Source organism: Macrotis lagotis, chromosome 4 (assembly GCF_037893015.1).
Source record: "Macrotis lagotis isolate mMagLag1 chromosome 4, bilby.v1.9.chrom.fasta, whole genome shotgun sequence".
Classification (NCBI taxonomy): Eukaryota; Metazoa; Chordata; class Mammalia; order Peramelemorphia; family Peramelidae; genus Macrotis; species Macrotis lagotis.
The window spans coordinates 153,898,646-153,926,375 of NC_133661.1; the positions used below are offsets into that span (position 1 = coordinate 153,898,646).

The 27,730-nt window shown below is 37.1% G+C and overlaps 2 protein-coding genes and 1 non-coding gene across 3 annotated transcripts in view; 1 reads left to right on the forward strand and 2 right to left on the reverse strand.

Annotated features, from left to right (window-relative positions):
• Positions 1-1,960: 1,960 nt before the first annotated feature.
• On the reverse strand, positions 1,961-2,032 carry TRNAQ-CUG (transfer RNA glutamine (anticodon CUG)). Its single transcript has one exon. It is a non-coding gene; the product is annotated as a tRNA-Gln (tRNA).
• A 372-nt stretch (positions 2,033-2,404) lies between these two features.
• The window catches only part of RAB11A (RAB11A, member RAS oncogene family), an 82,201-nt gene continuing 56,875 nt past the window's right edge, over positions 2,405-27,730 (forward strand). The window contains exons 1-5 of the mRNA XM_074234437.1: positions 2,405-2,615; positions 8,863-9,058; positions 9,292-9,485; positions 10,804-10,884; positions 13,043-25,885. Coding sequence (XP_074090538.1) covers positions 2,576-2,615; positions 8,863-9,058; positions 9,292-9,485; positions 10,804-10,884; positions 13,043-13,182 — 651 coding nt within the window. The 5' untranslated portion in view covers positions 2,405-2,575 and the 3' untranslated portion in view covers positions 13,183-25,885. The remainder of the gene's footprint in view (positions 2,616-8,862; positions 9,059-9,291; positions 9,486-10,803; positions 10,885-13,042; positions 25,886-27,730) is intronic.
• The window catches only part of MEGF11 (multiple EGF like domains 11), a 37,297-nt gene continuing 32,516 nt past the window's right edge, over positions 22,950-27,730 (reverse strand). The window contains exon 16 of the mRNA XM_074236219.1: positions 22,950-25,979. Within this exon, the coding sequence (XP_074092320.1) occupies positions 25,756-25,979 (224 nt within the window). The 3' untranslated portion in view covers positions 22,950-25,755. The remainder of the gene's footprint in view (positions 25,980-27,730) is intronic.

Sequence of the window (27,730 nt, forward strand, 5' to 3'; positions counted from 1 at the left end):
TGTGAAAGTCACTTAACATGCATCTGTAAGATGTGTATAAGAATGATGCTTACCTCATAAGGTTGAGTGAGTTTCAAATGAGATAACAAATGAAAGTACATTGTCAACCTTAAAGTGCTATATAAATTCTAGTTTTTATTCTGAAAGCAGAGTTTTTTTTAACTTTCCTCCCAAACTGTTTTCTCTTTCAAACTTCTTTAATTCTGTAGAGAGAGTCAACTCCAGTCCACCTGATCCATATCTAGTCATTGAACTCAGATGGCTCTGGGGGGAGAAAGTGAGGCTGGTACTTTACCCAGTACCCCCTCCCTCAAATCTGACCCCTCCTAGATGTCATGATCTTCTTTACGAATGAAGGACAAATAACAACAACATTAATTCTGTGGATAGACCCACCAGTCATTCAGATTTGAAATTTATTACCCACTTATTATGTTCTAGGCAAAGCACTGGCAATCCAAAGAAAGGACAAAATACTGTTCTTCAAGGAATTCAACATCTAACAATGTGTATATAATATATACATATACATGTTACACGTATAGAACAATTATAATATCTATGTATATGATATAAATAGTTCTATATGTAGTTATATGTAAATGTGTGTATCTTTCTATCCAGATGCCACATAGAGAGTAGATAGAAGATGATGTCAAAGGAAGTAAGAACTGGGAATATTTTTCCAAAGGAGTTAGGATTTGAACTGAGTCTTAAAGGAAGTCTAGGAAATAAGAGATTGAGTTGAGGGACACCCAGTACAGAAACAAAGAATTGAGAGAGTTATCTTTCACTCTTAGCTCTCACTCAGCTTTCCTTATTTGATTTTCTATTCTTTGAACTCTTGTATCTCTTCTTATATCTTGTCTCTCCCCTTGTATTCACAGGACCATTTACCTTAGTTTAATCCCTCATCACCTCTCCCCTGGATTAATCCATGAATTAATGGATTTGGTCCCACTACCTCCAGTCTTTCTCATCACCACTTCTGTGGATTAATCCATGAATTAATCTGGATTTGGTCCCACTGCCTCCAGTCTTTCTTTCTAATCTATGCTCCAGGAACTGTCCAAGAATATTTCTAAAGCACAGAACTGAGAAAGTATCATAAGAAGCTCCATTTCTCCTATTGACTGTAGGATAATTTGCTTATAGAATCTCCAGTCTTCAAGACTCAAATGTCAGCTCCTACATTAGTTCAAATTTCCTCCCATGGTGAAACTTTGAATTTACTTTGTTTTATGTATCTATATGTCTATATAGTAAAATTTGTCTTTCTCTGTATGTTGCTTTCTTCTGGTTTCTTTCAGAACCTGAACAGTTTATAAAATGACCCAAAACACTGTTAAGACTGACACCTTTGAAATAAATACTTAATTTCTTTCAGTGGTATTATGACCTCCAATGTTTTGATGATGAAATGCTTCCCCCTTCTCAGATATGAAGTGCAGAAGATAATACATTTTCCCACATGGTCAACATATGAATTTATTATTTGTCCTTATTACAAAGGAAATTTCTTTTTTATTTTTAGTAATTTTTGTGGTAGGAACCTTATTAGCAAAAGTTGGGACATGGGGTGAGGAAATGAGAGTGATGCTTCAAAGAACAAAAAAGTGAGGGTCAACGAAGCATTAAAGATGCAAAGAGAACAAGAGACTCAGGGAAACAACTGGGACAGGTTTGGAAGTAGCAAGCTGAATTTATTCCTTAAATTATGATTTATGTATAATTCTTTTTTCTATTTTTTGTATATGGAAATGGTCATCTTGATGTTTATCAGGTTCCTAATCACCACACATTTAAAAAATACAATTTGATGATAAAACCTTTGAGCTTTGATTTCTGAGCAGTCTATATTCCTACTAAGTGCTGGAGTAGGAGCTTGATTAGGTACGGATGAATGAAGACAAGCTTGTTCATGGGAGACCAAAGAACTTTAGAAAAAAGATGTGTCCGTAGGTTCCACCGAGATTTGAACTCGGATCGCTGGATTCAGAGTCCAGAGTGCTAACCATTACACCATGGAACCACTACGGCTAAGCGGGCGCTCAGGGCTCCCTTATTGTTCCTTGGCCCCGCCCCCACGGAGGACCCCGCCCCCTCCCCGCCGCCGCCACAGCCGGGACTCCGGAACCCTAGCGTCGGCGCGGTCAGGGGGCGGGCGGGGCGGCTCCGCGAGCTCGCAGGGGTCCGGCCTCCGTTTCACCCCCATGTCGGACGGGCGGGTAAGGGGGCGCCTCCCGGCCCGGCTTAGACTGCGCGTGGAGCGCGCGGGCGCGGGGCAGGGGGGAGGGGGTCCGGCCCGCCGCGGGTGGGGGTGGGGAAGAGCCGGAGAGCCAGTCAGAGCGGAGCGAGCCTGCGGAGGGCGGAGCTCCGCCCCCCGGAAGTACTTCTCCTGGGGGAGAGTGGGCGGGGCGGGCGGCGGAAGTGGCGCAGCGGCAGGGAGGGGCGCCTCACCCTGGTCCGGCTCCGAGCGTCCGCAGCGGCTCCGGCTCCGGCTCCCCGAAGCGACGCCCCCTCCCCCGCCCGACCGCCGCCCCGGCCCCCGGCCCCTCTGCCCCCGCGACGCGCCATGGGCACCCGAGACGACGAGTACGACTACCTCTTCAAAGGTGAGGCCGCGGCCTGGCCGCCCCTCCCCCTCCGCGGCCGGCGCCCCCGGCCCGGTGCCTACTCCGGCTGCCTTGCCGGTGGCCGGTGGCCGTCGGCTGCGCCCACCCCACCTGGGGCCCGAGGGCCCCTTGCCCTGCCCCCCCCCGGCCCCGGGCCTCCGGAGACTCGGAGCCGGGGCCGGAACGACTCCAGGCCGCTCCCCTTTGCTCCCTGACCGCTCCCTGTCCTCGGGCAGGGCCGGGCAGGGCCGGCGGATGGGCGGGGGCCGTCCACCCGGCCAGACCCGACGGCCCGGTTGCCGAGCCGCGCGCGCGGGCCTGGTCCTCGCCCGCGGCCACCTCGGGGCCGGGCCCTGCCTCGCCCGCAGGCGGAGAGGGCAGGGGCCTCGGAGCCCGGTGGCCGCGCCTCTCCCCGGCCCTCCGTGCTCACCTGTCCCCGGCACAGTGCTGGAGAGAAAGCCGCGGAAGGTGCATTCGCCCAGAAACGGAGCGCTCGTTACAGACAAAGACCCAGCGCCCCGCTTTGGGGTGGGAGATGGCAGAGTTGGCCCGAGGAGGGAGTGTACCCCGTGGCTTGTGTTGGAATTAGCCAGACAGCCAGGTGTCAGGTGCGCGGCCGGGCCGGGAGAAACCGTGGATGTTAAAGCTTCACTGTTGAGGGAGGAGTTCCGAAAGGGCGTTAGGGCAGATCGACTCGTTTCTAGCGTTGCCATGGGTGCTTAATGATGCAGAAAACATTACTCTGCAAATCATTCAGTAGTTACCCGCTAATAAACTTATTTCTTCATTTTGCTAGGGAGTCCTTCCCCAGGAAATAACGCATCTTCAGGCTTTGGACACCTCGTTTGTATATCTTTTCCCATATTTTAAAGAATTTGTTTACAGAACTACTGCAAATGGTGAATTTTATAAAGCTCAAATGGAACCTGGAATGTGTTTTCAGAAGACTGTTGATGGAAAAAGTATTCAAAATGAGCCTTATGAGACTTGAGAATTTAGTTCTTTGAGGAGAGAGTGTAAGTGAAGTGAACAGCAGGAGGTGCTTAAATTTAGAATGAATACTATGTAATAACAGACTTTCCAGAAAATAAAACAGTTGATTTTTTTTAATGTTTTTACTAGTCCCTTCTTTTTTCACCTGAAAAACTGCTCCTCTTTCTTGCTTTCAGACCAATATCTGCCTTCTTTAGGTTTTTGATTGCAGATGTTGCTCACAAAGATTAGGAAAGGAAGCTCTGTCTTTACTTTTTTGCTTCATATTATCAGGTCCCAAACTGAACTTGTTTCTTTTTTTAATTTAAAAAATAGTTTAAGAAAGTTAAAAGATTTTGTGATTTAAATCAGCCAAGTATGATTTGTAAATGCTGATTTGTTAACCTAGTCTTTTATCTTGTAAAACTTCATTATAAGTACCAGGATATTTAAATGAATGTTTTTACAATATTAGCCAATTTGCTAGTTTGAATTTAATTTCATAAAACAAATGGAGAAGTCCAGATGTTTTAAATTTAAGGAAGGGAATTTTAAAATTCCTGCTGAGAAAAGCATTTCTACTTGTATTCAAATTTTAGGTTACTTGTGTGCTTTTAGCTTTGGGCATTATTTTAGCAAATCTAGAAAAAGCAGAGCTACCAGTTTGAAGTGAAGTAGAACTGTGACTGTCTTGTGTCCTGTTATGAATTACATCACCCCCCATGAGGTGTGGCCATCTTTAGGTACTAGGTAGCTCTTTCTTTCTCTGCTGACTAGATGGTTTAGAGTAGCTGAATGCTTGCACCTCTCTCCAGTTAGAAAAAGTAGGTTCTTTGAAATTAGTTGTAATATTACACTGGGATGTTTAAAGGGAAGCATCTCCATCAAATTTTTAGGGGATGCTTTGTCCCCTCCTACTTGGAAGATTGCACATAAATAGGTACTACGAAGTGTGGAAGTGCAAGAAAAAGTATAGTCCAGGCTCCAGTAACTTCCACCTCTAGGAATCTAAATCTTTGGAGCTTGTGTTTGAGAGGATTATTTGAGTATTTTTTTTTTAAGGTTTTTGCAAGGCAAATGGGGTTAAGTGGCTTGCCCAAGGCCACACAGCTAGGTAATTATTAAGTGTCTGAGGCTGGATTTGAATTTAGGTACTCCTGACTCCAGGGCCAGTGTTCTATCCACTTGGGCACCTAGCCACCCCACCACCCTGAGAGGATTGTTTGAAAGGAGCTGGCTAGAACTGGAGGGCAGGGCCTAGCTGAGGAGATGACTTAGTGAGTTTGACCTTGATGTTCTCCTGTGTGATGAAATGTTTGTTCTACTAGTATTTGATCGCCTAATGTGTACTAGGTACTGGAGTAGATAGATATCAAGGGGAAAAAATAGAGATCTTACTGTGTTACTTTGTGCTCAAGAAACTTCAATGGCTCCACCTTACCTATAAGATTAAATACAAAATACCTTCATGTTTTGGGTTCACCCTATTTCTAGGCTGATTGAAAAGCAATTGATGGCTTTTGGCCAAATTGGCCATTCACATCTCCCCCCCTTCCAATTTCCTGCGTTTTGCTTTTTCTTTTTGTTCTTAGTGTTGGAGGTGTTGGGGGACCTGGAATAAAGTTAGGGAGTTGGGAGGAGGAGGGAGTTGATACTTACCCATACTTGGATTGTTCTATATTTCAGTGATTCTTGGGACCCTGAGCTTCTTTTTTTTTTTTTTTATGTTATTTTTGCAAGGCAAATGGGGTTAAGTGGCTTGCCCAAGGCCACACAGCTAGGTAATTATTGTCTGAGACCGGATTTGAACTCAGGTACTCCTGACTCCAGGGCTGGTACTTTATCCACTGCGCCACCTAGCCGCCCCCAAGATTCTCTTTTAAGTTCAGGAGCAACCTACTTTAGGACATTCTTCTTGGCTTTTCCAATTACTTCATATCACCTCACCTCATTATATAGTATATATCCTATATTTATTTATTTGTGAATTTCAATCCCTTCCTCACCACTGTAGAATGTAAAATCATAAGGATATTATTTTATACTTGTGTTCATATCCTCATTGTCTAGCAGTTAATAAATATTTATTAAACATCTACTTTGTCCAGATTCTCTCTTAAGTACTAGGGATATGGATACACACACACACACACACACACATACACACGAGAAATAAAGATAGTGTCTTTCCTTAGGGGGCTTACAACCTAATGGGGGAAGACTACACAAATGTAAGCTGAAAAGGGATGCTGGTGAGGGGCAAAGATGAAGTTAAAATGAGCAGAAGCAAGGTGGGAAATGAAAAGATGGATGGCATGGGCAACACTGGCTCAGTATCTGCCTCATGGTAGACCTTTAAGAAATACTGATTCCTTGAGGAGATCACGTTTTGCCCTCCAAGAAGGTTCAAGTCTCATTTTAGGCACTAAGACCAATCAGTCACATTTTTCTGGAAATGTTTTTGGCTATGTATTCCATTGATTAGAAATAGATGAACCAGCAAATTTACTTCTTCTTTTCTTTCACTGGTAAATAACTCTCAAATGATTGTCAGTGGAAAGTGCTTGTAGGAACTTTTCCTGGTGGCTTAGTTGTTTTTTTTTTTTTTCAACTTTGAGTAAAGTACAGTGCTGAATCTGGAAAAAGTTTAGACAGTCATAAACTGTTCTCTTTAAAAATGTGTTTTGTTGCTGATTACTTGCATCTGTGTACGAATTGGAAATGTCTTTAGAAAGACTAGTGATTTTGAGATTTTTTTTGAAGAGTTTTTGTTTGTGTGTGTGTGTGTGTATTTTAAATAGCCTAACACTTAGAACACTTAACAGTAAAATTATATGATTGGATTTATTATTTAAAGATTATTTAAAAAGTAAATGGTAGGTATGCCTTACTACCTTTGATAAAGTAGATAGCTACTTATCAACTCTGGGACTTTAGGCAAGTCAATTAACCTCTGGTTGCCTCGGTTTCCTCATTTGTAAATGGGGATAATGGTTCCTATTTTAGCCTGGGTTGTGATCAAATGAGATAATAATTATAAATGCTTATACAGTGCCCGACACATAGTAAGTTCTACTAAAATGTTAGCTATTATTAATATGAATAGGAATTGGCATTGATAATTCATTAACTTTATTTAAGTGGTGGTTCTGAGTCTGTACTATTAGATTTTTTTTAATCTACAGCAATACCATTCATATGGCCTGCAAAACTCAAATGATTTGCTTTATGGCCTGCAAAACTCAAATGATTTGCTTTTTTTTTTTTTTTACTTGAAATGCTTTAAAATAGAAAGCATTTAATTCCTCCAAGGGCTGGCACATCAGAGTGTCTTGTGAAAGGGAAGAGTAATAAAACATGGGCTTTTCTCTTATTCTTGCTCCACCCTCCTGTTAGATATTTATGCTTCTGACAGGTAGCAAGAACTGAAATGGAGATTTCCTAAATGTTCTACTTAATATAGCAGAAAATTAGATTTGACCTACTTGTAACATTGGACATAATTATATCAAGATTTGATTTCACATTCAGAAGGTAGCCTTTGGTAGCTGTTTGGAAGATAGCTCAAGTCTTTTCTATCTTTGTGATCCTGGGTAGGTCACTTAACAGTTCCCCTGAGGCTCAGTTTCCTTAATTGTAAAAATGAAATGGTTAACCTCTTAAGGTCCCTTTTAGCTCTGAATCTTTTATCATAATCTCTTAAGTCATCTATGGATTGACTATGTTAACGATTTAAAAAAGCTATATTTTGTGCTGCATGCAGTCATTGCAGTCCTGGAGGATTTCTTGCTGAATCAGCTGCCAGAGGAAGCCAGAAAGATATGCTCTTGATAAGTCACTCCCTCTAAGACGTCCAGAGGCCAGCTTGTATCGGATCTTGTGGCTAGGAAGGAATGCATAATGGACTATATTTGCTTCACCAAATCTCCCATATCCCTCTCCTCTTTCCCCCATAACCTCCATCCCTTTTATAAGGGCTTCTTTCTATAACTTTGTTTTGTTAATTTTTTTTCCATCTGGTTTATAGAACCATTAGTCAGGTTAGAAGGTAGGGAATTACTATTTAATAGTGGGAATGTTTGCGGTCTCAAAATAATAAAACTGTTTCCCCTTTTGTCAGAAATGCTTCAACCTATTCTATTGTCTACAAAGGTAAGACCAACCTGACAAGGGCAGTTAATGTAATCAAACTATATTAAAGTAAATTCTGAAACTCATTTTTTTCCTTAAAAGGAAAATGTTTTTAAACTACCATTTCTCACTTTTGAAAATCAAATGCATAATTACATGTGAATCTTGTAGTTTTGTTTTTTAAAAAAAATCACTACCTTTTACTTGTCAATAAATTTTCATGATGAAACTTAAACCAAGATCAGCCAAGCTTCTTAATCTTGGAGAAGTGTGCTGGCAGCATAGTAATGAATTTTTAGCCTCAGCAACTTGTAGAGAAGTAGTCTCTTGTTATAAGGGAGTATTCACATCAGTACTTTAGAATCTAATAGTGTCATCCAAGTATCTTGTTGGGTACCTCATAAGCATTGTGCTCAGCTTTGTGAGGATTATAAATTCTTATGATCTAAACTTTTTAAATATCAAGAAAATATAAGTGAAACCATAAGCCCCCTTAGCCATGAATGTTTTGATTTAGCAAATTATAAGGCAGTTTGTTTAGGGTCTCTCTTTCCTGTCCTATGGCTTTTTGCCATAAATAAAAGTATTAAAGGACCATTTTAGTGTCTGTGCTCAGGGGTGAGGTTTTTTAAAACCTGCTATTGAAAAGCAAAATATCCTTCATCTGACCTGGGGTGGGGTGTGAGTCATGAGAATATACTGAAGAGTTCAGGGAAATTGAATGGGACATTTAGCATAAAATCCCACGTTGTCTTAATGTTTGTCAGATAGTTTTGTCCCTCTTGGCTGTGTACTTATTGGACTGAACAGTTTTATTTTACTGTCATCTAAGCTAGTGTTGGTAATAACTTTCTTAGTTAATACATTTATTGTTGTCAGTTCAGTAGTCTTAAAGTTTAAATTGTAAAGGTGTCTTAATGATGCATGAATTAAATATATAACAATATTTGGGAAGAAGACATTGGTTAAAAATAAATCTTAACAGTGCACTAGCAGGAACTAGATAGATACACATTCTACTGAATTCTTTATGGAAAAAACGAAACAATTAGATGTTATGTCTTAAAATAAATTTTATTTCACCAGAAACAAGTATAATACCATTTTTCTCTTAACTAGTATTGCCCTTTTTGGATCTTTTCAGTTGTCCTTATTGGAGACTCTGGTGTAGGAAAGAGTAATCTTCTGTCTCGTTTCACTCGAAATGAGTTTAATCTGGAAAGTAAGAGCACCATTGGTGTGGAGTTTGCAACAAGAAGCATCCAAGTTGATGGGAAAACAATAAAGGCTCAAATATGGGACACAGCAGGACAAGAACGATATCGAGCTATAACATCAGCGTAAGTCAAGGGGATCCAGGTTCTATAAACCAGTTTGCAGCAATTGAATTTGAAGTGAAAGTGTGGCAATTTGAAGTGTGCAGTGTCCATAACTTTATCCTAGGAAGAACTCAACTATCATGAGAATTTTGAAATTGAGTTGTAAGAATGTTTTATTATGATTGGACCCTACTCCCACCTGCTTTTCACTTTATACTTATTCTTTTAATAAGAACATTTTTTCTGTTTTTCAGTTATTACCGTGGAGCAGTAGGTGCCTTGCTGGTTTATGATATTGCTAAACATCTTACATATGAAAATGTAGAACGATGGCTGAAAGAACTGAGAGATCATGCAGATAGTAACATTGTTATCATGCTTGTGGGCAACAAGAGTGATTTACGTCATCTCAGAGCAGTCCCTACAGATGAAGCAAGAGCCTTTGCAGGTAACGAATGACCCAACTTATATGATAAGACTCTTGCGTGATAGTGAGATGGTTCTTTGTTTTATGCTATTGGGAAGAAGACTTGATTTTAAATGATATTTTAAGGATTTTATTTTTATCTTTCTAATAGAGAAATTTTTATCTGCATGAGCTATATTTAAATTTGTGATGGTAGCATGGGATGTAGGGCTCCAGGTTTCTTACATAGCTTGGCTTTGTAACCCACAGTCTTTATTGTAGACTTCACTCCACCCCTTGCTTTCTATAGTAATTACATTACAATGTGTCTGTCTGTCTGTCTCTGTCTCTGTCTCTCTCTCTCTCTCTCCTTGATGACTCCATTGGGGAATACACTTGCCCCTTCTATGCTTTGATATAATTTTAATATACTGTGCCTATCTTCTTAGTTTATATATATACCCAGCTCCAAAAGGTGAGGCCAGGAAAAACTGATCAGAAGTGACAGCCCTGTCACATCTCTCTAAGGACTGTGTGTTGCCTGTGTTTCCATAGGGAAAAGTTTAAATGTAGCTCTTTTCTCAATAGCCCCATGAAAATACAGACATGGCCTCAACTCTTCTCTACTCAGAAATGTACTATGCTTTACTCTCATTCTCAATTCATCTCTGTCCCCCCCATCATCTTTTTTAAAGTCCTTATTATATACCTTAAAGTATATCAAACGTGTATGGGTGTTCCTGAGTGTGAATGGGAAGAGTCTAAGCACTGGTGAACAGTGAGTCTTCATGGTAATGATATTAAGGTCATCTAATATTTAGAATTTTAGCATTTTGTCTCTATTTTTGACCTTATGGACACCCAAATGAAACAGCCTCATTTTTTTCATACAGATGAGAAAGCAGATATAAAATTGGTATGCCTTTCTCGGTTACAAAATGAGTCAGTGGCAGAAAACATGTAGTTCAACCCAAGTCTCCTGAATACCAGTCCGGTATTCTTTCTATTGCTGCATGTTGCTTTCTTGTGATATTTACTGACATGTTCTTGAGTATTTAAGAACATTTTCTATTACTTTTTAGTGGGTTGGATAAGCTTGTTTGAAATGATATATACAGATAGATTATTCAACTCAAAAATACTAAATACCTGCTATGTAGAAGTCATCATGTGGCTACAGCCTGTGGGGAAGAAGGGAGGAATAGATGAATCTAATAAAATGAATGTAGAATATTCATAGGGGCTACCTAAGAAATTGAGATCTAAAGAATTCTGTTACTTCTACTTTTAGGGATGGGTTTTTGTTAAAAATCAATTATTTATGCTATACATATATTTTGGTTTGTTTGTATTCCCTCAGAAAAGAATGGCTTGTCATTTATTGAGACATCTGCTTTAGACTCTACAAATGTAGAAGCTGCTTTCCAGACAATCCTGACAGGTAAGGCTTGTAGTTTGAATTCCTACCAATTGGAGTCAAAGATTGCATAACGTGTTGTGTTTAGATAAATGATGCCATAGGGTGAAAGAAGAATATTCTTGATATGTTTGAAGGTTTTTAGAAGGAATTATTGACATCTGGTGGGAACTTAAAATGTTATCATAGCTTATATTCGTAATAGCCCTTTCAAGGTTTACAAAGAGAGCTTTTTTCCATGTTGAAGTATATAGTAAAAGTTTTATTATCACCATTTACTGATGGGAAAAAATTGGCTGAGAGGGAACAAAAAACAGAGTCAGTGTATGAGCCAATATTCAAACTTGGCTGAATCTGAAGTCCACTACTTTTTCCTCCTTATGTTGTTTGTTTAACATATAACCACCTGAGATAGATTCTTTACCCTAGAAATTTTTGGTTTTGAGGGAGACACTAACAGATTTAGAAACTGACTTTATGATTTTTAAATAATCTATTTGAAGACTTTAATCATTTGATATCTGACTTAGTGATTTCTGTGATAAATCTCAACCCACACCACTCTTCAGTTATGTTTTTTTAACTTACTGGTCCTTTTACTGATTCATAGCCACTTAAACAACTCTGCTAATTTTTTTTTTAATTTTTTGAGATGAGTAGGGGCACAGGGTGCTTGCAAAAGTGGCCAACTTCATAGCAATATTACAAGCCTTGTATCCTGCAGACAGGATTTGGGTAAATCTTTCATAGGGTGCCAAGTACCATGATACTGATATGCAGTGATAAAATCCAGAGAAGTTTAAACTTTTTAAGCCAAATTGTCCATCATGCAGTGATGTCCGTGTGTGTGTGTGTGTGTGTGTGTGTGTGTAATTGAGCCACAAGTCTGTCTGCTCTTTTTTCCATGTTTCTATGTGTTAATATGTACAGTATATTTGAGATATAAAAATTAATAATTTTCTTTTATTCCCCCCCTTTTTCTAATCTTGAATTCACTCTTGGCTCTGCTACTTACTTTGACGTTGGGAAAGTCATTTAGCTTCTGGGCTTCAGTTTCTTCCTATGTGAAATGATGGTGTGTAGGTTAAAAATCTAATTCTAAATCTGCGATTCTTTGACTTATGCTCCCTAAAATTTCCTAAAGTGCTTTACAAAGTTAGTTAGCCAAAGGAAGTTGGGGCTTAGGGGAAAGGAATCCTGTTTGTGATGAAAAAAAAGAATGAATAACATTGTTTTAAGAGTAAGCTGGTACTTGATTCTAAAGCTATTGGATTGCTTGGTTTCTCTTCTCCTTACTTTTGAAAAACCGGACCAGTTATTTGATTATCAGTCATTCCCATTAAAATTTTCTTTCAACTTTAAGAGTTACTTATTCTGAAGATACATCAGAGAACAAACCACCCCAATTAAAAAAGGATATATATGCTCACTTCAGCTAGTTTCTGGCATTTATTTCCTTGTCCAAGTAGTTCTTTTGGAGGCAACTTTTTCTAATTTTTTTTGTTTGTTTGTTTTGTCCAGGATAGGGACCTGGTAAGAAAACTCCTTTTACCAAAGTTTTTTGTTCTTTGCTTTGCAATTTATCCTGTTGGAGAATTGCTTGCATCACTGAAAGGCTAAATGGTTTGCCATTCCACTGTAGCCTGACTTAACCTTACATCCTCAGTGCTGTGGCCTTTTTTCTGCTGTTCAACTCCACATCTCAGTATTGGTTTTATAAAAAGTTAGTATATAGTTTCCTCAGATTTATTTAAAATTGATAACTTTCTGAGTCATTCAGTGGGCTAAGGGTATTAAACACTTTAAATATTTTCTTCTGCATCACATTTCTTTAAAAATATTCACAGCATATTTGTAAAATTGAGTTACAAGCAGATCTATGATAAGTCTGATAAGGAAGATATATGTGTGTATGTATATACACACACACACACACACACACACACACACACACACACACACATTCTTAGGCTTTTTTGTTGGCCAAAGTTTTTTAATCTAAGTTTTCAGTTCCATCTCTTGCTCTTTTAATTACTTTTCTTCATACCTTAAGGGAAATTAATACAACAATGACTATACTTGAATAGGAAAAATGATTGGAGTAGTAAACTACTGTATGATAGAAGCTGTTGATGAGTTTTATTAATAAAAAAATTCTAACTTACTGCTTCTTTTTATACAGAGATATATCGCATTGTTTCTCAGAAGCAAATGTCAGACAGACGTGAAAATGACATGTCTCCAAGCAACAATGTGGTTCCAATCCACGTCCCACCAACCACTGAAAACAAGCCAAAGGTGCAGTGTTGTCAGAACATATAAGGCTCTGTGCTTCTCCCCTAGAAGGCTGTGTATAGTCCATTCCCCAGGTCCAAGATTTAAATATATTTGTAATTCTTGTGGTCACTTTTTTTGTGTTTCATTACTACTTCTGAATTTCTTTGTCTTAAGTCTTTTTTTTATTTCAAATTTATAAAATCACTTACTTGTCCCAAATGACTGCAGCTTCTTTTCATGTGAAGCCCTAACTAGACTTAGTTTAATAAAATTGATATTTGGATTCCTTAATTATTGTTCATTTTGCATCAGGGTGGCCTCTTGCAATGATAAATACTCAAAACTCAAGTACTTGAAGCTCAGACCTTTTAGTCTTAATCAAATTAAAGAATACTTTAGTATTCAATTAAATATTTTGCCACAGGAGCAGCTAGGTGGTGAGCACTGGCTCTGGAGTCAGGAAGACCTGAGTTCAAATGTGACTCTAGAAACTTAATACTTAGCTGTGTGACCTTGGGCAAGTCACTTAACCCCATTGCCTTGCAACCCTCCCCCCCAAAATTAAACATTTTTCCACAGAACAATTTAAAAAAAAATTATTATCCCTTCTGTGCAGTCTCTCCAAATCTAGAAATTGTGCTATAATATAATTAGAATTTTAAGCATTTCAGAAATATCTATAATTTGGAAAGACAATTTCTAAAATGCCTTAATAGGTCTGTATAATGTAATTTTTTTTTTATCAGTTTATGGGGAGAAGGGAGGGAAAAAACCCACATCAAACTTTTCCTGACTCAAGGATTTAATTTGCAAAATGCGAAAGATTTTGTTTTTTTCTTGCAGTATAGGTAACTTTATGGTTGGGTGTGGAGAGGAGGGTAGGGTAGGTTTTCATGTTAAGTGATGAGCATGTATACTGGTGGAATGCCATTTGAGATGCCTCTTCTGCAGCAAGACCAGGCATCTTGAGCTGTCTAAATGATTGTATTTCACAGTGGAAGATCATACAGCATTTTATTGCTTAAGCAATAAATAACCTGTACTAATAACGTAAAAATGCTAGAAATACCAAATTTTGAAGTGTGTGGTTTTTTTCCCCTTTATCACCGCAATGTAAAATGTTTTTTCCAAGAAACCCAGTACCAGGTGTGGTTTGATTAATTTTAAATTGCTGTTTTGCTTGGTTGAGTTTTTCCGGCAAGTCATGAAGCTTCACAGTTAAACTTCTTGAGGATATGGCCAAAGGTCAGGTTCTGTTAATGTGGTATCCAATTGAAGGCATATATTTCATTGCACAAACTAAAAGAACGTCCTGAATTTAAATAGAACAAACTTACGAGCTATATAGTTCTGAAATGTTTCTTTTTTCACTACATTTTTCAAAAGCAGTTGTATCACTAATGTCTAAGGCCTATACTAATACTTTTATTACCCCCCCCCTTTTGAGAACAAGTGCTTAACTAAAGTAATTTAAAAAGCTTAGTCAACTGCATTGAAGCTATGAAGGGTGATATATTTCCCAAAGGGTTATTTGGGCATTAAAGAGTCAGTCTGAAACATATGTGGGCCTGCACAGTTTAATGTATTTCATGATAATCTTTTGTCTTTTGCGGTGCTCATGAAGTGTGGGGCACACGGAAGGCATTGCTGTAGTCAGTAATTCTGGTTTCCTTTTTTGTAGCCATTTTTATTCTTTTAGTGTATTGGTTCTTAAGATGCTATTGATCTATTTGTAAATTGTTCCTTTGTATTTTATGCATGTACTGTAATTTGATTTTTTTTAGATATTGATTTAAAATATATTCTTATTCTAATAAACAGTTACAGGGGGACTATTCCCTATGTTGTCAGATTATATTTTTCCTTTTGAGTGCTACCCACAGATTATTATATTATAACAATTAAGGATGCAGGGTTTTGTATTAAAATAATAAAGGTGGAGTTATATAGGTTAGGGGTACATGAAATCAGAATTATGTATATTCAGTTCTCTTTGAAAATAAGCATTAGATAAATTTTCTTAACAGTGATTATCATATTTCTGATGGTTTTAGGGAAATTCCTTTGTAGTTATATACATAGTAATGTTCCTAGGTCCATGAAAGAATTTCTTTTCTTAACCCTCTTTTACCCAAAATTGAGTGAATTTTCAAGTTTCTTGAGGAAGATAGTGGCTGACATGTTAGATGTTTATGAATTTTCTTTTGTATTTTTATGACATTTTCTTAAAAAAAAAACCAGGAAACTTAAGTCTAGTTAAGACTAATTACTGGGTTTTTTTAAGCATACTTTTGAACCGTTACTGAATCTAGTGCTTGGCAAAGTGCCTGGTACATAGTAGGAACTTATTAAATGTTGATTGATTGAACATATTCAAGTAAGAAATAGTAGGTTGCTGAATATTTATGGCTCTTCAGGGTCATGCAAAAGATTTTAACTAGTAATGCTGTCTGACTGCTGTTCTGATACTACATCTTGAATAATTTACTTATTGCAGTCTCATAAGAAATAGGCAACATTCACTTGATTTAAATTTCTGTGTCATTGCAGTAGAGTTAATTTTGCCTTTTATCTGCTGTACTGTGAGATACGCATTAATATTTTTAAATATTGTCAGAGCCTAACAGTTGGTGTTTTTTTCCTGAAAAGCTGTTAGAGATCTTTATTACAGGATTTATAAAAAAAAAAAATGGACTTAGTTTAGTAGACCTGATAGAAGCAAGACTCTTGACTGACCTGAGGCTTTCCTGTGGATTTTTATTTTTCTGTTTTGGATAAAATAACTTCAAATTTCTATCCACAGTAACTTATATGTACAATACATAAATGTGGTCAGCTTTTTTTTTTTTTAAAGTCAAGTGAGTTGTAAATTAAGGCAATTTAATTCTCTCTCTAGAATCAGTCATTGTAGCCTAGAGAATATGAGGACAGAGTGGGAACCCAGGAACTTCTTCCTGTTTCAGTTCAGGCTAGTTAGGTCCTAATTTGTTAAGTTTATTAGTTGGATTAGGTTGAGAATGAGGTGAAGAAGTAGAAATTTATTATTGATGCCTACTTGAACAAAAACATAAAGCATGTCAAATATCTTGATAAAAAAGTATGCTTTGAGGACTAAAGTCTTGTGAGAATTTTGTCTCATTCAGCTACCTGAGCTCACCCATGTCTTCACCATTCCCTACTCTCTTCCCTACCTTCCAACATAACATGTTAGATAGCTACTTCTATAACATGGTGGGTTGGGGTTTTTTTGTTTGTTTAAGCATGGACAGCTCTCTTCATCTACTTTTTGGGAAAGAATTAGAATAGAGTTAAGACTTCCTAGTGTACTAGAAAACTGTTTTGATGGGTCACATTTACTGGTTGTTGACCCTAAGATAGTGGTAACAAGAGATTGGAAGTAAAGTATCAGAGAGGTATATTTATGTTATTGTTGACTGTTGGGCATTAGAGTCTTTGCTTTTCCCCTTAGTTAAATTGGAGGGTTTGTAACAAGTCTGAACTATGTGTTCTTATCTCATATTTTTGGAATTATTGAATTATTAATAAAGGAAGAAAGAAAGAATCATGACTACTTGAGAACAAAGATCCAAATATATGAAAAATGCCTTTTATCTCAGATGTCTTTGGGCAGTTCATTGAGAGGGGGTGGTGTGTGTGTGTGTGTGTGTGAGAGAGAGAGAGAGAGAGAGAGAGAGAACGAACACAAAAGAACGAGAACCAGCATTAGAGCTGAACATTTTGCTGAACTCAGATTTATCAGGAGGAAGACTACTTTTTGGATAGATCTAGGACATTACACAGTATATTCCATGATCCCAAGATGTTCCCTGACACACATTTTTAACACCAGTTTTCTCCTAGTAATTTTTTGAATCATGGACATCATGACAGTCTTGGCAGAATCAAAATTGCAAGTAACCCTAAAAGCAAAGCAAAGATAAATGAGTAGTGTAAGTGGCTGAAGCATGTATCCAGAAGGTCCTACATTCAAGTAATAGCATAAGGAATATTAATTATCCAGGAAAACACATATGTTTGAGAGATAAGACTCCATGAATTCTTTACAGAGACCTAAGAGGAGAAGAGGGACAAAAGTCACAAGAGATGAAAAAGAATAGGTGAATTGACTTCTTTGCTGAGAAGCAGAGTGTGTGTGTGTACACACATGTAGCCTTCTTAGAACCAAATCAATTAAAGTTTGAGTCCCAAACTTCATTATAGATAAATTTTAGTTATCATACTAAGTGTCAATAATAGAAAGAGGACCATATATTTAAGAGATTTTTGTTTTGAAATTTTGTGATCATGGGTGAATTGCTTCATTTCTTAGCTTTCTTATTTTTATTTTTTTTAAATATATTTTTGCATGACTGGGGGTGAAGTGACTTGCCCAAGGTCCAAGGTCACACAGCTAGGTAATTATTGTCTGAGGACACATTTGAACTCAGGTCCTCCTAACTCCAGATACTCTACTGTGTCACCTAGCTGTCCCAGCTTTCTTATTTTTAAAATGAGATTGATAATGATTAGATCATTTATTTCAGTGGGTTCTTCAGTAAACATAAAGTAATTAATGACATTAAAGACACTGTTCACAGTATTAGGGCTACAAAAAACAGGAATTTCACTTGGTAGATTGTTAACTCCTTAAAGATAGGGTAGGGTGTGTGTTTCTGTGTGTGAATTCAAAATAATTTCAAGGACAGAATACTTTTTTTCAGGTCAGGACTTTTAGGAAATGGCACTTGAGCTATGCTTTGAAAGAAGCCTGGAATTATTCACAGGGTACGTATGGGAGGCCATTAGGTGGTAAATGAACTGTTATGATGGCTAACTAACAGACCAATTTGAATAGGATGGAAAGTGTGTCCAGAGGAATAATACAAAATAAAACTGGAAAGGAAAGTACTACCTAGACTTAGGAAAGATTTTATTCTAGAGGTTAATGGGGAGCCACTGAAGTTTTGTTGTGTTGTTTGGAAGAGAGAGAAAAGCACTGCAAGAAATATGATATGGTCAAATCTGTTTAAATATAATAAATTTGGGGTCAGCTAGGTGGCATAATGATCTTGGAATCAACCTGTTTTAAATCCAGCCTCAGACTTTTACTTAGCAGTGTGACTCTGGGCAAGTCACTTAACCCTGAGATCAATTTGGCCACTGTGGAATATGGAGTAAGATTCTGGAGTCAGGAAGACAAAGCAGATTTATACAGCTTAGGTAAGGTGATAAAGGCCTGAATTAGGATAGAGATTGTGTGAGTACAGAAACGGGGAGCCATGTGAGCATTGTTTTAGGTAAGGGAATCAATTACTTGACATCTTGATTATATTTGAGGAATGAAAATGGGGAAAAAGTTGAGGAAATTGGTTCTAAGATGTGAACTGGGATGACTGAACAAGAGGATTACCCCTCTGCCCCCCAACAAAAATGGGAAAGTTTGGAGGGAGAAAAGGAAAGGAGAAGGGGCATATGAAATCTTCTTAGACTTGGAATTCCAGAGAAACATGAAGTTTTGTATATAAATTTAGAACTTATCATAAAGGGGGATTGTTGAGATCATCAAGGGAACATATAGCAAATAAAGCCCAGGACAGAGTTTTCTTAGATGTTCCCCAGTGGGAGGGATAATGGTGATCCAAACAACTAGATAGATGGCACATTAGACTGTAGGAAGGTCTGCCTCAGACCCTTGACTAAGCTAATAAGATCTGGAACAAGTCACTTCATCCCATCTTGCCTCAGTTTTTTTATTTGTAAAATAGGGGGATAGTAATCTCCAGGGTTTATTGTAAAGATCAAAACAGATGATACATGTAGGAGCTTTATAAACCTTATTGGGAGACTGCTGCATTTGGAATCAAGATTTATCATATTTTTGAGTTCAAATCTGACCCTCAGGCACTAACTGTGTGAACATGGGTAAGTCACTTAACCTTGTTTGTCTCAGTTTCCTCATCTATCAAATGAACTGGCAAACCACTCCAATATCTTTGCCAAGAAATTCCCAAATGGGGTCATGAAGAGTGTGGGACACAAGTGGAAAAAATGACTGAATAGCAACAGATTTTGTGTGTGTGTGTGTGTGTGTGTGTATAACTTCAGTAAAGGAAAATAAGGTACATATGGACAGTTGAATCAAAAAGAAGGGTTGTTGCAAGGAAGACAGTTTTTGAAGCTTAAAGAGTAATATAAGTATGTGTATTATTATCTATAAAATAAGGAACCTGGGTTTGAAAGTGTTTAAGGACTCTCGTTTGTGATTCAGTGGTTGGTGTCTTTTTAGAATTCAAGTTATATTCGAACCCAGACTCAAATTTCTCAGATTGCAATTTCCCTTGTGTAATTTGCTGAAGCCATGAAATATTTTTATCTCAACAATTAAACATTTTGGGATATAGGCCTTTCATTGCATAAGTGTGGGGTATGGGGCACTAGTAAGAAAGCCAACATTTTCAGAAGCTCAGGTACTAGTTATAGGATAAGTTTCATTATTTACAAGATGCTTTTGTTTTATTAAAATGTTTGCTGCCTTTCTTTACCAACTCCATTTAAGTAAGAATATTTCATAGTATTTATAGCAAGACTATCAGATGGATTAAGAGAAGTATCTAAAAACCATGTATATTGTGCTACTATGGAATTGGCTGCTGTGGAAACCAGATTGGAAAATGTTTGTTCTTTGTATTCTGATTTTTAAAATTGTTGTTACATGTTCTTATAAAAAGTAAGTATATAATCTATGCAAGGATTTTTTAAGATAAGAATTTTCATATTCCTAGCACTTAACTGCATTCTTCCCTTTGGACTTGAGGACTAAATAAGCTGGTTGCACAGGAGATAGAATTAACAATTGTTATTCAAATGTATACAAATGTTGCTTTATTGTTTGGATATTCAGGAAATATACAGAATAGAGAAGGTTATAAATGATATTTTCATCAGTAATCTTAAGTGGAGGTCTGGTCTTCAATAGTTGAAGCATAGTTCACAGAGCACTGGACCCAGAGTCAGGAATATCTGAGTTCAAGCCCAGCTTCCAATATTAGGGCTGTGATCCTAAATGAGTGACTTCACTTCTGATTGCCTCAGTTCCCAAGACATAGGGGTAATAATAACACCTATCTCACAGTATTGTTGTGAAGATTACATGAGATAATTGTAAAATCCTTGCCATGCTGCCTGACCCAGAGTAGGACCCCTTTAATGTACTAAGCAAAAAGTCAGCTATATTTGGTACATTTATTAAACTTTATACTGTAGCTAGTAGTAGCCACATGCTCTTTGGCACCAGGGAGGCTAGTGTTGAAACTTGGTAACCTGTGTATTCCTTTTTCAGTATTGAATATGCCCCTGAGAATGAAACCTTGCCTCAGCCCATACAACCAGTTTCCCTTTTCTCATATTTCTCCAATGACTCAGTGAACTATGACTAGTATCCCTTCCTTCTTAGTGACCAGAAGTCAACAAATTTTTCCTTCTCTCCTTCCCCCCCTAACACATGTTAAAGGGAAAGTATTAGCTATCTTGAACATGCTTTTTAAAGGTTACTTACACTTAACAAGAAAAATGCATCTTATGGTCTCTGTCTTCCAAAAGCAGAAATGACATAAAAATATATAGTAAGAAATTAGTTGTAGCTTTAGATTGTTATATGTGCTTTTTAATTGATAGAAAAAGATATTAGGGTCACTAGTTGCCATTCTCTGGCAACTTGTTTTATAAGAGCAGGGAACATGACATATTTGTCCTCAGAATTGGTGAGGTGTGATAGATTGCATGTAGCATATACACAAAAAACTATCAGATGAATCATTTATTCCACAAGACTGCCTTTCATGTGATTTTTGCCTACATAAAAACATTAAGGGGACGGTATGATGCATTATGATTTGACTACTCCTAACAAAAGACGTAAGAGTCTAGAACTTTAAAAAACTTATCCTAGTATCTTGCACTACTTCTGATAGCCTGGTAATCTAGTTGAATATCATTGTACAATTTTTGAGATCACTTTTGAGAATGAGTTTTGCCATATAAAAGGACTTTGACTCATTTTTTCTGTACACTGGTAATATTTTTCTTTTGTGGTAAATAAATTTTGCTTGGTCATCTAAGTCACTAGTATAATTGCTGCTGTTCATCTAACTTCTGGCTTATGAGTATTACGTATAGGTGATCCCCAATGATTAGTGTATTTGGTAATTTTCATTGTTTCTTTGTATGATTTTATACACTAAAACTCTTGGTAAATATTCTTTTTTTGCACCATAAATCTTTATTATATCTGTCTTTCACTTATTAAACCCTTGCTATTGAGAATTATTGTCTATTAGTAAAATCATGTTACCTTTTGTTTCTGATGAATATTAATCTTTTAGCAATGATATAAATTATCTTTTTCTTTTTATAACTGTATTAACTAGAATTCTTAAATATCATTTAAGTCTTGTATATTGAAGTCAAAGGACTTTGATATGATATTTAAGTGGATTACATTCAAAAGCTTTGGAAATATAAGGGATAAATCTTAACTTGTATCACTTGATTGAATTCAGTAAGCTCTAATTCAGTGTGTGCATTTTTATTATAATACTATTCCTGGAGCTTTTTTATTAATTAAAATTTTGTTTTAAAAGGTAGCAAAGCAGCTGTATCCCTAACTGGCTATGCTGCTTGTTGACTTTTGCCAGAGGAAAGCTATTTATCACATTTATGTAAATGAAGTGGTCCTAACATTTCCCTTTATTCCATTCCATAGAAGTACCTTTGTCCTTTTTTCTTTCAGCTGAAGACAAGTCGCAATGGTTATCTTTGTTTGCTCATCCGTATGAATGCAGTGAAACTAGTAAGCCCCTTGTGTGTGATATTGATGTGCATGTAAGATTTTTCAAGAATGATGAAAATGCGCAGAGCCCTTTTTTTCATCTCAAAGAAAAGGACTTCTTTGCATTCCTTTTTCATTTTTAAGATATATTGAATTATGATGACAAATTCTTGCATAGGGTTTCGATTAGTCCTGTCTTTATCCCTATAAAGTAGAATCTAAAAATATGATCAACTTAACAGTGCTTTTTAGGAATTCTCAAGATCTATTAATCGGTGCAGAGTAATTTGAGAAACACAGGTTGAGAGAAATTCTTTTTATTTTGTACAAGGTACAGTACTTTGTTTTTGCACAGTGAACAAATATATTACAAATCTGTCTTGATTTTAAAAAAGTATTGCTATTTCATAGTCTATCTTCTAACCTAATGCTGTCATGCAGAATGTGTGTGAGAAGAGAGAGTGTGGGTGTCTGTATTTTCTTTTGAACTCTATGCACATCACTTCATTTGGTTGAAAATGCATTTTCTGGAACAATTGAATGGATCTCTCTGTTTCCAGTTAAATATACAGAAACAGCATGTACCTGTTTAAGCTGGCAGCTGAACTTGCCTGTGCTAATGCTAGATAGAATTACCTAACAATAGCTCTGTATGGTTGAAATGCCTTTATGAAGTCAACTCTTAATTATCTTTGGGAAGTTACTTACTTCAGGTTAATATTACTCCTTTACCTTTTCTTCCCCCTGGGTGCCTGGATTCTGGTTTTTGGCCAATTCATGAATACCTCTATTGGACAGTGACTAGGGAAAGGGAGAAGGGATGATATTTGACATTTTGAAACCTGTAGCTTACTGCAAATCATCAGCATAACTCCAGAGGTTAAAAAAGATTTTGCAGAGGTTGTTTAAGTTTTGCCTTACTTATCTTATCACTCATCCATGTTTTGTTGCTCTTCAGCTTAAAGATAATTGAATATTGGCTGCCCTGAAATTGAGGTAAATCTTTTTTTTTTAAATAAATATATGTACACATATTTATGTAAAAGTTTCCTGGACCTACAAAATAAATGTTGAATAATATTTTATAAGGCTTCTCTGGAACATAAAATTGCTATTGCTGATCACCCACTTGCTCCCATGCATACATGCAACATTCATGTAAATATTATGTAGCATCCCATAATGGGAGAATCTGCTTCCACTTAAGTCTATGTATGGAAAAGTTTTTTTTCTTTAACTTAATTTTTTATACAGCAGATTATCATTTGCATTAAGGGCTTTGAAACTCTCTTAGTTCCATATAGAAACATTTCTGTCTTCACTAGTCATTTCATTATTCTTTTGTGGACTCCATGGAAGTACTCCTTGCTGAATGGATCAATATTGGAGAATAATGAGGTATGGCTGTGGCATGGGTTTTTTTTTTCCAGCTTGCCATTGACTTGGAAGTTCTCTTGTGAATGTTATTTTAAGGGTTGAAGTGTTGACTTTGTCTCTGACTTACTTGATAGAAGCTCAGCTTACTTACTAAAAGTCCTATCATGCCATTAATAGTAGTGAGTGTAACCCTCATACCTGTATACACTAGCTCATTGAAATAATAATTTTGGTCATCATTGCCTTGAAACAAGTGGCTCTAAAATAGAAAATTTTCTTCTAGTTTCTGAAGATAATTTTTACCATGGTTTCTGTTTATTCTACAGTAATTGATCAAAGTTTATTCTTTGATCATTCCTATTTGATTCCATAAAAAAAAATTCCCAAACATTTCAAACAGTTAACTTGCTAATTCCACATCTGCCTAATTAAACTTTACACATTTAGACTTAGTACTACATCAAGTTCAAAATTTACAAAGAATTGCTTGAAAAGTATTCTTAGTTTATATGTCAAGGATTATGATTTTTTTAAATTAGACTTAATAGATTTAATAGTTATTTTATAGGTACCTTTTATTCTGTTCTACAAATGACTATTCAAAACTTGTCTGAAAGCCAGTTTTAGGCAGAATGACTGAGGTGTTATACAAAGATAGTTCCAGGTTAAAGGAGATTTTAATGATCGTGTGACTAATTACTGCCAAGATTTTGCAACTGGTTGGCAGTTGGTAAAACTATCCTGAAGTCATTACTAGACACAGAAAAAAAGCTGCTACTCTGGAAATATTTGTATTTCTATAAAAATCACAATATAACCATCTTTATACCAAAAAAGGGGAAAATTAAACTGTTAAACTATTTTTAAAAATTACACTTAAGTTGACATACGTAATTCTTTTTGCGATAACCAGGCCATGACTTGGAGCCATTGGGATTTGATGACACCAGAATATAGTCATAGCAACTTGAAGCACTGATAATATGATAGCAAGGCATCTCTCTGTACCTCTGTACTAAAGAAGAACAGAACAACTTACTACAAAGAAAAGCAAGATACAAAGAAATGGGTATAGTAATGACATTGCCCAAATATACAGATAGCATGTTGGTTGGTTGCTTTTAGACTATTTCTCTTTTATTTTTTCCTTTTCCACCCTCACTTCTCCTTTACCTTCTCCCCAGGATTTTTTTTTTTTTTTTGTTAAAACCCCAAATGTTCCACTAGCTCTCCACTCATGTCTCAATTTGGCTATGCAGCTGGTGTTGACTCATCTTGTACAGTGTTACAACACAGTCCAGAAAGTTGAGTGTTATTTTGGGGTGGACCATATAGTAAAAGCTTCGTTGGACACTTAATCCATTTTCTTTGGAAGCTGTTCATTAGTCCTAGGTGGAAAGTGTTAAAAAGCGATCTTAATATCATGCAGTAGGAGGTGGTGCATACCATTGTTCCTTCTTTGCCATTATTTCAAGTCAAAGGATTGTCTTCTTTCAGTGAATCAGAGTGTGTCCAGCACAGCACATCGCAAGCGTGTTTATCCCTTTTTAAGATTGTTTGTCCTGAGAGGGTCCATGGGCAGGGCTCTGTCTTATTGGGAGGAGGTCATAATGACCAGGAATATGGCTGTTCTTAGGTAGGTCGTATGGATTCTGGATATAGCTGGCGCTATGACCACGGCCTTCTTGGACCACACTGACTGTGGGTTCTAAGGATATAGTGAAAAATGAGTTCAGAGAACAGATTAGCTTTGAATGCCTCTTGGGGGAAGAGGAAGGATTATTTTAACACAGGCTAGGGGAGAGAATGGAGGTTTCCAAATTTATGTCAGAAAGCCATCATGTTAACTCTGATCACCAAATATTGGGGTTAGAAATGAGACTTTGTTATTATTTCGGTACTCTAATTAGTGTGCTATAAGAATACTAAGCTCCAATCACAACCTAAAGATTTAACATACTAAAGATGAGGATTTTCTCAGGCAGTCCTCCCAAGCTGATGGTACTACAGTATGAAATCAATGAAACTAAGGCTTGGTTAATTTTTAAGGTGAAGATGAAACCTTAACATGACTGTTATTAGATTTAATTTAATTCCCCTTAGATTTAAAGGGGGGAAAAAATCTGACCATTAGGATTAGTAATGAGTTTGAATTGAAAACTTCCATAAATTCCTGTGGGAATAAATTTCCTCAACTGTACATACTTATTATGTTGCATCCTAATCATAGTGTCTTAGAGTAATATTGGTATAGAAATTTGGCCCAAGAGAGAAGGGCCAGTCCTGTGAGGTGCAGTTCAACTTGGAATACTTGAAAGCAGTAATAAGTTTTCTTATTTCCTCCCCTCTAGAAGAGGGAGTGGGGTGATTAGGGGACCTTATCTCTACTTCAGTTTATGTACTGCATTTCAGAGTTATTTAAGACACCTACCAACTTCATATATATTTTTATTAGATGTCGACAAGGATGGCATGTCTGTGTATGGAGAATCTCTGTGAGCAGGTGACTTCATTTCTACATAGCTGCTCTCCGTGGGCTTGCAGGTGAGGAGGGGTGGATCCTTGATGGTGGCATAAGGATTTTCACTGCTGTTGAGAGAGCACGTACTCGAGCTACTCACAGATTCTTTTGTGTAATCTGCAGAACAAGAAGGAGTTCTCTTAGGATAGCTGAAAAGGACTTCTCATTTTAAAAGTAACTTGAACAGAAAAATGTGCTGAAAGCTCAAAAATCCATTGTGTTCTCTAAGAAAATTGGGTCATCTGCTGTTCATCACAGCAGATGAAAGTGGAGTTGTTAGGGAAAACAATTTTATAAGTTTACATTAAAAAAGATCATTGTCCTTAAGTCACAGTAGGGTAAGTTTATACCTTGGGTTTAGGATTTTATTTTCCCAAGTAGACCTCTCCCACTTAACTATAAATTCCTAGAGGGCAGAATCTGGTGCTATTTCAAGTTTCTACAAATAGCATCAAAGCTAGGTGATCTTGTCATGTTTTTTTTTAGTACTAGGAGAAGAAAAACCATACAGTCATAGATTTAGAGCTGCAAAAGATCTCATAGGTCATCTAACCCAGCACTTACTTTTGCAGATGAGAAAATTGAGGCCCAAAGAAGGTAAAAGACTTCTACAATGACACAGGTAGTAAAAAAAGATTTGAAACCAGTTCTGGCTAGAGATAGTACTACATAGTGGGGTAAACTAACCTGGGGGGAAGAGGAGTATTCAGCTTTTTCATCTTTCTAGAGTCTAAATTGGGAATTTGGGGAGCTGACTACTCCATAGTATGAAAATAAAGGAGCACTCTACCTTTGACTGTTACCTGTGTAAATTAGGTAAATTGCTTGCCTTCTTGTGGTTTAAATTTTTCCATCTATTCAAGGATTTTTAACCCAAAGTTCATGAACTTTTTAAAAATAACTTTCATTATAATTGGCATTCTTTTTAATCCTATTTATTTTATTTTAGACATTTAAAAACATTAAAAACTGTTCAAGGGAATCTGTGACACAAAAATCATTAATAATACCTGACCTTGACAATACTATGATTCCTTAATACTTAAGCCTTTGTGATCCTACAGCTTTTATGTGGCTCAGGAGTGGAGAGTGTTTAGAGGCAGTACTGAGAGTAAGTTGATTGCTAGTCCCAAACATCTAGGTGACTCCTTGTGGTTGAATGAATGTGTGAGTGTCAACGTGTGCCCTTGGACACACTGTGGCCTGAAGATGGTTCTACTTACTCGAGGTACTATCAGATAGCCTACCCCACACCCTCTTAAATATACTCTATTGAAGGCTTCCCATGGGATTCACAAATTGGGTCCTATCTTTACTAATTCTCTCAGCTCTAATCCAGGTACCTCTGATGACTGGTAAACTTGATTGACTGGGAAACTGGTCAGTCCACAATTCAGCTGAGACCACAGATATGATATGTGGTGAGGTGCTATTTACTTCATTGACTTGGCTTACTTCCAATACTAGATGCCAAAGAAAGTTAGAACATTCTCTTCTGGAACATTTCCTTACATTTATTTTATCTTTTGGGGAGCCTTTTAGCTATGTATATCCCCAAATTTCAGAGATTCAAGAGTGATCTAGTTTGATACATGAGGTTTCAGACAAGTAACTGCTGCACACAATTCTTTCCTCCTCAAGAATTAGAAAACAAAATAAAACTAAAAACCTTGTGCTGTGGCTAAGACTTAAGGAAAGAAGGCAGCTGCCCCTTTTTTGTACTCTCACTTGTCCTAGGAAAATGTAAAAGATTAATGAGACAAACCCATGTGAGTCATATGACATATGAAGATGGGTCAGCCTTGAAATTCTTGCCAATGGAATGAACCTCACCTCCCAGTTGCAAAACAAAATGGATTCATTTTGAT